Below are 14,084 nucleotides of genomic sequence, written 5' to 3'. Positions count from 1 at the left end.
ATCTGCTGGTGTCCAGCCCTGGGCACATTTGTCATTCCTCCTGTCCTGGTGTGCACACACAAAATCCTGCTCGCCTGAGTGCCAAAAATGTGCAAGGGTTGCAACGTGAAGGATTTTATCAGAGGTGGTGAAAATTTGCTCAGGAGGCTCACAGGGCAGAATTTGTTTTAATGAAGCAAAGGCATTTCCATCTGATCCAGTCACCTAAAAATCTCTTTATAATCCAAAGAGCAATAATGGCACTCCAGGTCCTGCCTCTTCTATCTGGTTTAGGAGTCTCCTTTAGGAGCCCTGTGACTTCACAGACCTGAGCTCCATTGACTTCCAAAGGTGTCCAGGATGGCTTTGCTGAGACCTCTCTTGCCTGTGTTTCACCAAGTGAGTCCCACCTTTGGAGGCAAAGCTAATATTTTTGGAATGATAAGGGGCTTTAAGGAATTAAGATCCAAAGCATTTAAGGCTCTTGAGGACATATTTCAGTCTGTCCCTTTCCTTAGCCTCCCTTATCACCCGGTGGTAATTACATCTAACAGGGTCTGGATGATAATGGGAGTGGGATAAGAAGTTTTTTCCCTCTAACTAGCAGCTCAAAATGATCCATCTTCATAATGACCCAAATGTGTTGGCAGTAGATGGCCGTGAATGGGCTGATTGCGTCGCTAATGGTTGATGACACAAAATGCCCTCTGGATTAACATTAATTGGTCACCTTGGAGGGAACTTCAGATGGAAAATCTGTCTGAACAGGGGCAGTGACTGGGTTTTACTTCCCCTGTAGAATTTGTCCTTTAATGGAGGAAAAACCCTGAGGGAATGGTGGCACAAACAGTGGATTGTGACTTGTCCTCCCCATGCCTGGCATCTTCCAAAGTCACTACATCTGTGTCTGTCCTAATTGCTTTATATTTCATGTTGTTTATGAATTGATAAAATACAGGTTATATTCTTAGGGGTAGAAAGTAGCTTTCTGTGTATTTTCTTTAAGCCTAAGTTGATGACCTTTGATGTTATGTTTTTTGCCTTCAGTGACTGGGGACGAGCTGACTTTGGGTGCCTGAGTAACTCTAGGGAAAATAACGCCAGGACTGGTAAACCATTACTACTCCTAAGAACCCAGGAATGCACAGGATATATAAACAAAAGCAGAAGTCTTCAAGGCACAGTGTTGTATCACTGATCAGTGTCAGAGAGAGCACAATTTAGAGAGAAAAAACACACTCACCCAGGGTGCAGTGCACCATTAAATACAATGTAGTCAATTTTAACTGTACCTAATAAGGGACAGAAATAGAAACTGCCTCTATAAAATAACATCTATTAGGCCTGAGAATGAATCTCTACCATAGATGGAAAATTAATTTTTAAAGTGTAAACCCAGGTATTATTTAATGCCTGATGTCACAGGGACACACAGTGATATTTTTTATCACATATAAATATCTATATATAGTATAGATATTAATATATATATATATAATATTTTATTTATCTCTAGAGTAATGACAAAGGGGAAAAACTATTACTAGGTCTTGATGTAGACATGGCAGAGAATAATGAGCTTAGACATTTAACTTTCCAGCTGTAGCTGCTGGGCTAGATTGCCTACAAAGGTTGTCAGATCTCCATCAGTGGAATTTTCTAAACTGGAAATATATCTGACAGGAACTGCTTAACTCTTTACTCCTACTTTGTAAATTATTTTAATTTAATTCCAGAGAATCAGGACTTTCTTACTACAAGGTGTAATATAATTTCCTGTAATTTGTTATATGTAGAAGAGGTTTACAGTGAGCTGTCAAACTGCCAGAATGTGGTGGAAGACAGCCCTGGAGCTTCTTGTCCTGAAAGTCTCTGCTTAGCTGGGCTGCCCCAGCTGCAGAGTGCCTGGACAGAGGAGAAGCTCAGAGAGATCTGGAAACTCTTACTAGTGCATCTTCCCATGGATCCCAGATCACTTGTCTATTCATATTTGACAATTTTAACAAATTTGGCCTTTCAGGAGGATTGATTTGACTGTTTTTTGTGTTTCTGTCTGTCCACTTCTCTCTCCTACTTCTTCATAACCCTCTTGCTCCCAAGCAAGAAGAGGATTTCATCCAAATGTCCCTTGAAGAGGACAGGAGACCACAAAATCCCAAATCTCTTTTGCTGCAGGCCAAAGTCCAAGACTTGAATGCACAGCATGCCACAGATCATCAGTGCTGCTGGTCAAGGAGTCAGGACCTCACAGTGAAGCCAGTGGTGCACATCAGGAGTAGGTGTTGCTGTAAGTCTCCCTATAGGAGAGAATGCAAATTTTCAGGCAGTTGATTCAGAAATCACAATTTTAAAAGACTCTAATTTCTGTCTGGTTTTACCTTCAGTATGAGTGAGGAGATTTTGACTTTTGGCACTGAATTGTCGTGAAGGTGTTTGGTTATCCTGTATGCCATGGTCTGAACACACTGGCAGAAATGTTGCTTTTGCTTCTCTACATCTTTTCTACAAGCTGAGACACAGAACACACGCAGTGGAGGGAAGGAGAACCTGTTAAATGCCTCATACTGATACTAAAATCTGTGTAGCTGAGTTTGATGAAGACACTGCTTGCAAAAAGTATAAAATCTATAACAAATGGGGCCTTTTAGTGACAGACAGTGGAGATGGCAGGTTGTCTCAGATTATCTTGTTTCACGCTGCTTTCAAGCCTTCTCTCTTCCATCTCCTGCAGACTGGAAATCAGCCACTGAGTGTGACTTGGAATAACTAAGCAGAAATAGGTGCTGCATTTTGCAAAGCCTCTATGTCTGCCTGTGTGCACTTATAGATGAGAAAAGACATTTTTTCCCCTTTCATATTTCTCTAGAAAAGTGCATGGATGTGCTGAAGTATTTGAGTTAATATATATGCAAATGGTAGAGGCCATTAAATAGACATTATTTCCTCCTGCTAATGATCTTCAGTACTCTCACACTGCTGCACTGTGGCTTCTTCCCAGTGCTTTTTGCTTGCAAACAGCTGATTCCTTGCCCTGTGATGGCTGGTGCTTCCATGAAGCACTAGGCAGGCTCAGTGAAACTCCCAGCACGAGGGGCTGGAAGGCAATGCCAGAGAAGGGAGCTGCTTGTCCTCAGCCTGCCAACACAATGGCTTGTACACAATGGCCTGCTGTGTGCCACATCAACGTGCTCATAAGTGAGCTGTCCTGCCCTGAAAATAACCTGGTAGGAAAAGATGAATTTTCTGATCCATCTCACAGTGTTTTATTGCCACAGCCGAGGTGGCGGCGCCCTGCAGTGTGCTGCACACTTAAGGGAGGAACTTCATTAAAAGTATCTCCTGGGTTTGTCTGTTTTTGAAATAAAGTGAGCAGGAGCTGTGTTCAGACATCTGTGTGGCTCACACGGGCACCATCTGACAGGGCAGGGTGGGATAGCAATGGGCATGTTGTCCTTAATCTCCTGATAGTGGCAGGCAGCAGGAAAATACTGCTTGGGGGTGAATTGGCATCCAATTCCCTGCCTCTGAGCATGCAGCAGAATCAGTGCTGCCAGTGGCACAATGAGTACAACCAGTCCTGGAGGCAGGGGAAGAACAGAACACGTCAGTTTTCTGTATTTTGGCCAAAAGCTGTCATCATCCTTGGAGACTACAATGGGCAGCTCAGGCTGGAGCGATAGGGGGAAGCTGGAGGTGTGAAAATTCCTCTCTCCAGGCTTTTATCCATGAGTCACAACTATCTGTGGGCAGAGCTGGACACACCATCTTCCTGTGGCTGTGCCCTCGTGTGTTTGCACCTGTTTTCACCCCAGCTTGGCTACACTGACACGTGTCCAAGCCATTATAAGATCTTCATGAAATGAGATGGGGAGCTGTGTGTTTCAGTCCTTCTCCTTTTACTTCCAGCAGTTACTTCTCTTGCAATAATACAGGGGGGATTTTTGCTCTGATATTTCTCTCCATGAGTTTGGAATCTCACTTTCCCTGTTCACTGGTTTGGGCTGTGGCTCTGGGGTACTATATCCATTTTCAGAGTCAATTAATGAGCTGTGATGGGAATCAGAGTGTGATTCTGCTTCTTTCACTTCAGAGGACATCATAAGCAAACAGCACTGTAGATTGATATATTTTCCTCTTTTGTAGCTTTTTGGTTGTTAGCTTTTTATTAGCTTTTGTTTGTCTGTTTGGATTTTTATATTTTCTTGTCAGAACATTCTGCATCTGGCTGTTGTGACTGATCTCCAGTGCAGGGGTATGATCAGATCATGTCCTGGTGAGCAGGCAATGCCCTGGTGCCAAATGGACCCAGGGGATTACATGGAGAAATTTAGAGCAGTTCTAAGACCACTTATTCTTACAGTGAGAACCACTGTGTTCTCACTGGGGGCAGAAAGGGGTCACAGCTGCTGCTCACAGTGCAGCTGAGCATCAGGTCCAGCTTGCAAAGATGTTTGCCTAATTCTGTCAGGAGAGCACTGTGAGGAGTAGGAAATTGGTAGCAGCTTTTCAGGATTTTGTGATGCAGGCACCCTGTCATCCTGTCCCCCTCATAAACCACTCAACAATGATCTTAGATTGGTGTAACATTTGCTCCTTTCTGCTTGTATTAGGAAGTTACCCCAGAGTTAGATGGTCACAAACCATTTTCTGATTTTTAGCTTGCATTTGTTTGTTCTGGTTTATACATACCTGCCCTGTGCCAGTGTTAAATTTGGGATTAAATAGCTCTTCCCCACTTCTGCTTCCTTTCTCAGTATATTTATAGATGGCAGCCTTACTTTAATTAGACTCCAGCAGTTTCTGTCATGAGACAGTTCCTCCACTGCCCCAATCATTTGCCAGACATTATTAGCTTCTGTTCCTGTTTTGTTTTCATTTCTCATGAATATGAGTGACCAAAATTGCACCCACTATCCAAATGAGGTGTCAGCAGTACTCTGTGATTTCCTACTAATATTTCTCAGTCTTTACTGGAAAGCAGAGACTTTCCCAGTAACTCCTTGCAGTGCAGATTTGTTCTCACTGCCTTCCACACTGGTGGTTTATAATCCTGTGATCGATTACTGCAATCAAATCTTCTTCCTCTTCTGTTAATTTGAGAGCCACTATAGGAACCAAATTATACTTACAGGAACACACATAGTGTTATTGCACTCAGTAAATGCAGCTGAGGTGGGATTTTGAGCTTGCAGTAAATATTCTGGGATGATTTCACTCCATTATGTTTAACTAAATTACTGGGTAAAAGCTGAGCATCTCACCTTACTGGAAGCAAAGCAGCAAAGCCCCAGCAGCAGCCACTGCTCAATGGCACAAATGTGTAACCCACCAAGGCAGCCAAATGGAGAAAGTTAATACCGAAATATAATCTGTAAGAACTTGTGGGAAATTTCACTGTTGCTGTTGCTTTTTTTTTGAAAACATCAATGTAGCTTTTTTTGTGCCTGTGTTTGTCTCCATTTCTTCACCTCTTTCTTGCAGAGTGTGGGTCATGTAGGAGAAGTTTTATGGTTCAGTGAAGAGAGAACAGGAATTACATCTTGTATTTGCTGTAAGGAGGTTTATTTAGAGGTCAGAGTTTATGGAAAGGAGGTGAAGGACATGAGAGAGTGATTTGGTCTTTAATATCTGGACTCCACTCCGACCTCCTGAAACCCCCTCACCTTGTCAGCAAGACCTGGGAAAAGCCAGTGCTTTGACATTTGTGGGCTTCAGACCTCCTGTGTCTAGAGAGAAGTTGCTCTCCTAAAGTGGATCTGTCAGAGTAATGAGTAGAGTGAATGAACTATGGCAGTTTATTTCTGAATTAGGATTTTATCATGAAGCCGCGTTAAAAATGTGCTGAAAGCCACTTTTCAGCACATTAGAACGTCAAAAGCCCTTAACTGGGTTAGGTGAAAGCATTTTGAATGAGTCTGCAGTGGCTTTAATTCAGAAGAAATATTTTCTCTTGCTCCTGACCATAGCATTTAAACCACAAAAGAGAAATCCACAAGGTAAAGTCACATTTGGCTTGACCTTGGCCTGGGTTTGCTGTGTTGTTTGTAAGCCCTGGTCACAGCAAGCAAAACTAATTGTAATTAATTAACAGTAATTTCGCTTCTTACAGCATGGACAACCAGAAGTTCATTCCCATCTTTGGAGGAGAAAGGAATACAAATCACATTCTTCTGCTGCTTAGAGGAACCATCCCAGGGAGAGATTCCATTTCATTTTGGGCATCACTGGAGCCCAGGGAGGTGCACTTTGAGCTGTGGGTGTCTAGTGGTGCATAAAAAGATGGGAAAGAGGAGCATAGGCCTGAAATAATGCCCCAGCTCTTAGTGGGCAGCATGTGGGTTCATTTCATTCATAAAGCTGGCACTGTGGGTTTGCTCAGAGGCACAGCTCCAGGCTGGAGTCACACAGCTGTGCCTGCACGTGCTCCCAGAACAGCACTCATCTGCACTGAGCTCCACTGGAGTGCTTGGGGCCTCAATACTAATTGCACAGCATCAAGAAGGGTTTCTACACATTCTCTTACATCTAACTAATCATTAACTAATCTGACAATAAATGCTAAGAAAATTGGAATGTTCTTCTTCATCTCTTCAGTGGCAGTCAGATAAAGGGTGCATTGCCAGAAGGACAGAAAATTAAGCCTGAAAAAGTTTGGAATACTGTTAGATAATTGAGAGGCTGATTACTAAGGGGGTATGAAGAAATTTAATGAGGTATATCTAGTCCTTTCAGATAAACATGAGATGAGTCACTTTTATTCTTTATTGAACAAAGGTCAGATTCCATTGCCATTAAAATAAATGGGAATGCTCCTCATGGAACAACATTAGGACTCTAATACTAAATGTGAGAATAAAATAATCAAGTAGATCCACAGGACCAGTCTGTCATTTCCGTAATTAGCACACAACAGCTCTTGATGTCGACTAAAATTTGGTATCCACATTTGAAAAGGATCTTTACATTTAGTGGAACATCTCACAGCCATTAGGAAGCGTGGGCCAGGTCCCAAATTGCAGGTCAGTGCACATCCCCATATGGGTTTGCTGTACCATGTGAATAATGGCACCTTGCACAATGAGAACATTAAGGGTTCAGACCCACAGCACTTCTGCCTTTTCATAAAAGAAAGGTTTCATAAGGGCTGTGTGAATATTGACCAGAATATCAAATGTGGTCTTATGTTCAGTGTCATCTGATCAAGTACACACTGCACTGTGCTGTAAGATGGGAAGAGGAGTTGTGCTGCTCCTTCTGTGATGCTGTAGAACAGAGGTGAAAATGTATGGTGACAAAGAAAGTAGCATCAGTCACTTAAGGATATGGTGGCCATCCCTTTTCTTCTTGAGAGCTACTCACAACAGCAGGTATTCAAAGCAAATCTCTTATATAAACTCTGCTGGACGAGTTCCTCCCAGCACCTGGGTTACAACCACCAGGCACCCCATCAGAGCTGACACTTCAAAAGGGTGTCCTCTGTGTAGTCACACCTGTAGACACATCTTATCCTTCCTCACACTGCAGAAGATCAGCTTTGGAGCTGGAACTGCCAGTAATAAATCAGTGTTTGTCAAACAAACTTATTTTCTCATTCCAGAAAAGGATTTGAGATATAGTAGGGGGGGTTATGTTTTACCAGAGAGGGATATTTCACACTCTTTCTGCTTTCTTTTCAATTTCCTCAAATTATAAAAGGGAAAACAAGAAACACAGATGTATGAACGATAAAACCAAATGGTCCTTTTCTCTTATAGTGTCCTGTGAGCTGGGTAGCATGAACTGTGATCAAAATATTTATGGTTGGGACTTTCTATGGGATCTCCCCCCTGGACAGATATTCTCACTGAGGTCTTTCCTTCATAAAAAAATTGTACAGTTTTGTGAGTAACTGATTGATTTTCAGGGAACTTAAAAATTAACATATCTGTGTTTTCTATTTTACATGATATTTTATTTTTATTTTAAGAGAGACAAACAGTTAAAAACAATTTAGGAGGAATGACAGGTCTGTAGATGTGCACAATCATACAAATCTCCCACCCTTAAGAAACCACAGAAATAAATTAGAATACACTACATGAGGTATTTCTCATCTTCATTCCCTTGCAGCACATTGCAGATATTTTTGTAATATCATATGATTTCCATATTGCTTAAGTAGCTTGGATTTTTTTTTCCTCTTTTTTTTTGTTTTTTTCTTTCTTTTTTTTTTATATAGGATTAAAACAATCCCTTTGTAAAGACTCATCATGACAGTGCTTTAAAGCACCATGACTGTCAGCTCACAAGTCATCTTAAAGTTGGATGGCTGACATAATAGCATCTTTTTCTTTTTTTTTCAATGACCTAAATCAAGCACTGGATGGATCAAGACTTCTCCCTGTATCATCTCAAGGAAGGGATTTTGGCTTTCTTTTTTTTTTTTTTTTATGCCTATGTTCAGCTATTGGTTACTTTATGCTGAGCTGTGAACTGTGTGGTTGTTGGAAGCAGCATTAAAAGCCAGGGAGTGCCTCTGTTTTCAAGAATATCCATCACTCTACTGTTTTAGGCTCCTGACTGGCTGTAAAATATGTCTACAGCCACATAGGATATGTATGTGATCTACAGAAGTCAGAGATGAACAAAACCAAATTGTCCAGAATGAAGAGATTTAAAAAAATATGGAGGGTGAGTGAAAAATATGCATCAATCTATTAGAAAAATAGCAATGGTAGGAAATAAATTGTGAGCAGATGATTCTGGTGTTTGTGGACAAGTTGGCTGACTGCATGCACGTTGCTTGATCAGACTTTATTGCAGGTTTGATTTGTTTGGGTTTTTTTTCTTGTATATTATCTGCATCTTCGCAAATTTCTCGAGACATTAGGCATTCAAGTTTATTTGACTTTTGAGAAAAGTTTCAGAGAATTTGCAACAACAACATTTATACAGTAAGAGCTCTTGAGGAAACTGAGCTAAACTGATTTCCTCTGTGGCCTTTAAAAAATGCCATTCAAGGTAGGATGAATATGAAAAAAGGCATTACAAAAAAAAAACCAAACCTCTTTTCCCCTCAGGCTGTATTTTAGAGCTGAGATATGCTGTAGAGGTGAACTAAATGGGACATGGTTAAAGCCCTTGCAACACTGGAATCTAGCATGATGGTCAAATTAAATAATAATAGATTGTCATATTTACTTGGTAAACAATTGCATGTCTCTCATAGATTGGATATAAGAGAAATTAAACAGATGATTCTCTAAAAAGCATGAAGTTAATGTGTTGCAACAAGTGAAATTGGCATCTCTCTGATGTCTCATGAACTGGGTTTCCTTGAGAAGTTTGGGGTTAGTTTTTCTCATTGTTACATTTGCTACAAAGAGTAGCCATTTTAAAAGGAATTTAAAAGTCTTTAAATACATTTGTTTGGATGCTTTCAGAAGATGGGGCTCTGATATCAGTTAATTATGCAAATTATGTTGCATTATTAGTTAAATAATGTGTATTTTCCCTGATCTGAAACTCAGTTGACTTGCTTAGTGATAACATTGATTTGACTACTTTAACTTAGCTTTGGTTTTATATTCTTTCATTTCTTTGATATTCAATGATGAGAAATAGTTAATTTCCATAATATACAGCAATTTATAGTCAGGGCATTGAATGAATACTAGAGGACATTCACATTTGTAAGTCTGTCTTCAAATAGATGTAACATCTCTATTTACGGTTTTGTTTGTTGAAAAGTGTTATTGCCTGAGTGAAAATTATATTTTAATCATCATACAAGTTTCATTTGTGCAAACAGGCAGTTTCCTTAGAAATTAAAACAGATCCATTAAGCATAAGTAGATATTATATCATATTAAGTGACATGAGATAATTACTGTAGTCAAAGCATGGTACTTAAATGGGCTCCGGGAGCGGTTCAGTTGTAAGAGACAAAATGTCCTTCTTGGATAGAAGTATTTTATTTGCATGTAGCTGTGTCTGTTGTTGTTCAGCTGAATGCTTTGTCCTTTACTCCTATTTGTGAAAGCTATTTAACTGCAAGCTATTAGGCATCCTTTAATTGATGCATTTTCTGCTCTTCTCCCTGAAGCGTTTGTCCCTGTTCCATCATTGTGGTACCTGGCATTTCAGGGTAGTATAGATCAAAATTAAATTTCTGCAGAATCAAATGTCAGTTTTAAATACTACTGTTGCCTTTTTTTTCCAATTCCAAAGTGTTCTGGATAGAAGTACATCAAAATCTCAAAGAAGGCTTTTATGGTTGGGATTAAACCAAAAGGGTTAGACCTTATATTGTGCAGAGTGTGCTTTTATAATAAGCCATAATATATTTATGCAGGAGATTATATGTCTATGATATGGCACACAGTCTCTTCCTCCACTTAACTCTCAGCATTAACTTGCTCAGTATTTATGGATATATCAAAATTATGATTTACACTGTACTTATCATTAACATCCCTTGCAATAGCTCTCCGTAGTTCTTGCCATCCTTCAGAATCCAGTCATAAAATGAAGAGATTAACAGATAATTAAATTAAATCCTTAATTATTTGGGGATGATGAATTCACTCTCTGGTTCCAGAAAGGTATAGAGAGTCTTTTTCACAAGCAGTATAAATTGAAACCAGTGGAGCTGTGATGATTTATGACTTCTTGATGATCTGACTCACACTGTTAATTTTCTGCTCCTCTTTTAAAAACATATTAATAAAAAATGGATGTAGGAACTGTTTATTAAAATATGAAGCTTTCAAGATATTTTTGAAATATTATATACACTCCAAGATAGCACTGTTTGAAAAGTATCTGTCATTTTTCACACCAAATAGAATGTCCTTCAGCAAAAAGCAGGGAGACTTCACTTTTGTTTCTCCAGAGGTTTTTGACATCCGTGGGATGCCTCTCATTGTTTCCAACTAATTCTTGGTCTGGCCTGTGCTTCACGCTGATCTCCAGAGGGCTGGAATATGTCACTGACAGTTAAATCTCCCAGAATGTTCTGCAGGTATCCCCTCCTGCTGGAGAAGAGGCTGGTTACTAAACACTCCTGAAGGTACAGCCAACTCAGCCCAGTAAGGACATAAAGCCAGGCTTACCAGAAAAACAACCCCAGGGAAATGAATTATAGGGTCATAAAAAAGCAGAAACAATAAGCAATCAATTTTTCTGTACTCAGTTTTGAGTACATTTGCTCAAAAAAAATCTGCCTATAGTTATTATAAAGCAAATTAGAGATTATGGTATTTGATGAGAATGCTGGGCTATGGTGAGGACTGAGGGTTATAACATTTACATCAGGTACTGGGCAGTTTTGAGACCCTGTTAGAAATGGTTCTTCCTGATGCAGAGATGTCTGGTTAACACTTGCCTCAGTCTTGATAAAAAACACCGTGCCGAGTTTTCTTAGCAATAAAAAAGTAAAGCAATCGTCATGGAAACATAAAAATCAGTATGGAAGTATACAGTGGCTACTGCAAAGCCACTGATTCTCTTGTGTAAGCCTTTATTTAGAAAAGACTTTAGAGCAGACATTATTTACTCAATAGGACACTCCACTGTGATCCATCATACCTGTAAGTGTTTAAGCTCCAGGTTTTTTAATGTGTTTTTGACCCAATAGACTGTGATGGATATAAAACCCTATTATGGCCTTTCATGCTAAGTGTTTGAAGGGGTGTTTGGAGCAAATATGCCTTTTTGAAGAATCCCTGTAATTTGCTCTGGAAAATGCTTATGGTAATGGGCTGGAGCAATTTGTTCTCTTCTGGAAGAAGAGCTCCTGGAACTGTCACTGACTCCCTCAGGTAGCTGTACTTTCCTACTTCACAATTTTTGTATTTTAGGCTGTAAATTGGTATAAAAACACTGATTTTGGAGCAATTTTTAAGTCTCTCTGATTCTTAAATACACATCTTGATAAATATTATTTCAAGTAGCTTGTGTTAGCATGTATAGGGACTGAGATGCAAAAAGAAAGTCTTATTTAAGTGCTGTAAAAATACATTATATTTTTTAAGAATTATAGCCTGAGCCCCAGCCTTAAAGGCAACAAGGCTTTTAGAGTTTTAACCTGTTAACAGAAAGTATGTCCAGACTTTTAGAGCTTTCCTTCTCCCTCGAGTGGCAGTGATCTGCCCTTTCATTGCTGAGCACAGGGTACGAGTGCAGGTTCCAGCTTGTCCATCAGTAGGGCACAGCGTTTGGAGAATTCCATTTTCTCTTTGTTGTGTGCAGGACAGCTGCTCTGGGCTGTGCTGTGTCAGAGCATCCTGCAGCAGCTCTGCCCGAGCAAGAACTGATGTGAGAGTTGATGGCCCCAGATCTGAATGAGCAAAGATGGATTTAGGAAGGGAACGCACATCTCTGGAAATTTCTTGATGGTTTCTATTCTGCCTCTCCCTCTAGTAGCTTTTGACAGGAGGCTAATGGTTGCAACAGCCCATCAATTTGCACTCTCCCCACTTTCCATTTTCAGGGATGCTGCTCCCATCCTCTGCAGCAGGCACTAATGGGGGCAGGATGACCAGGAGAGGAGAGGGAGAGAGGGAGGAGGCAGCTGAAAGTCTGCAAACGACGCTCAGCACAGGCAGGTGGGGAGAGGCTTGGGCTGAGCACATCCTGAAGGAAAGGTCCTGCAGCAGAGGATGAGCCTGCAGCACCCATGGGTGCCTTCCCAGGTGGAGGTGGAGCATCCCTCCGGCAACCTGAGCAGCGAGGACCTGCCTGAGGATGATCTGGTTAGTGCTGGCAGGTAGGAGTGGGGGCTGAGAGGAGCAAAGCTGACAGAGACTCCCCAAATCTGAGGTACAGGGGTGGGAGCTGTCTTGGGGGATCTGCTTATTGTGTTGCCAGAGGGCAACACAGGGGTCAGGATTTCTTTTTTTGTGGTTCTCCCTTTGCTTTCTCCCCTCCTCCCTTTGCTGGCTTTGTGATCAGGTGGAGGAAAGGAGGAGGAAAGGGATTAGGATGGAACAGCTCCCACCACCACTGCTTCTGCTGGGACCAGCTCCAGTCCCTCAGACTCCTTTGTCCCTAGGTAAGGAGCAACAGGGAAAGAAAGTTGTAGACCAGTGTGGGTCAGTTCTTTCCCCATGGGTGACAAGCAATAGGACAAGAGAAAATGGACTGAAGTTATGCTAGAGAAGCTTTAGATTGGATATTAGGAAAAAGTTCTTCACCCAAAGAGATGTGAGGCTGCCCAGGGAAGTGGTGGAGTCACCATCCCTGAAAGTGTTCCAAAAGTGTGTAGATGTGGTGTTTACACACACAGTTTAGGGTGGACTTGGCAGAGTCAGGTTAATGCTTGGACCCAGTGATCTTTTCCAGTCTAAAGAGGACCTTTACAGGCTTAGAGAGTTTATGATTCTGTGTGGGTTTAGTTCCTGTGATTGTGGGAAGGTTTGGCTGTGTCCATTCAAGTCCTGTACTTTCATGGACTTCTCATGGATGAATCAGGAGGCTCCACCATTCTCCCCGCTGGAGATTCTTGTCCTGGCCCAGGACTCAGCCATGCTCAAAGGACTCACTTGGAAACTGCTCAGACAAGTGAACCAGTAGAAAACTGTTCAAAAACAACCATTCCCACATAAATGTGAATCAATCGCTTTTAACTTTCTGTTTATGGAACTGGAAAGGTCAAATGTTCACCTTGAGGAGCCATTTGGCCATTTGTTGCTCTCTGAGAAGCATTTTGCTAGTGAGGGTGGTAGAAAACAAATTGCATTGATTTAAAATAATAAGGAAAAACATTTTGATATGTTCTTGAACATAACATTTTAGTAATATGTTCTTGGGCATAACAATTAGTGCTACAGAGGTCTTCCTTGCAAAGATGAGTTTGCTAAAACTGGTTTTAGTTATTCAGGGCCTGTCCTTTGTGTTGTGAAACTTGTGAAGAAAATCCTATAAATCAATAGAAATGTACATTACAGATTTTGCTGTGTGTTTTTCCTTTTATAACTCTTAAAAGTTTTCTAATTATACTGAAATATTAGTATGTGGTGTATTGGTTCAATAGGGGAACTACTTAATTCACTTCATGTTTAAGGGGCAGCTCTTTTACTGCTCCATCCCTGAGGTCAGTAGGGGACTCTCAACTGTGGTAATGC

At 40.9% G+C, this 14,084-nt stretch overlaps 1 protein-coding gene across 4 annotated transcripts in view; it reads left to right on the top strand.

Moving 5' to 3' along the window:
* DPP6 (dipeptidyl peptidase like 6) overlaps positions 1–14,084 on the top strand; it is a 539,779-nt gene that overhangs the window by 227,672 nt on the left and 298,023 nt on the right. Inside the window, exon 1 of one of the 4 annotated variants that reach the window (XM_086865521.1) lies at positions 8,584–8,649. The exons of the other annotated variants lie outside the window; for them this stretch is intronic. Within the exon in view, the coding sequence (XP_086721647.1) occupies positions 8,599–8,649 (51 nt within the window). The 5' untranslated portion in view covers positions 8,584–8,598. Of the gene's footprint in view, positions 1–8,583; positions 8,650–14,084 lie in introns of those variants that run through there. 4 annotated transcript variants of the gene reach the window in all.

The sequence above is a fragment of the Cyanistes caeruleus genome, chromosome 1 (genome assembly GCF_971803275.1).
Source record: "Cyanistes caeruleus chromosome 1, bCyaCae1.hap1.1, whole genome shotgun sequence".
NCBI classification, from domain to species: domain Eukaryota; kingdom Metazoa; phylum Chordata; class Aves; order Passeriformes; family Paridae; genus Cyanistes; species Cyanistes caeruleus.
This window is presented reverse-complemented; position numbering and strand designations above follow the sequence as displayed.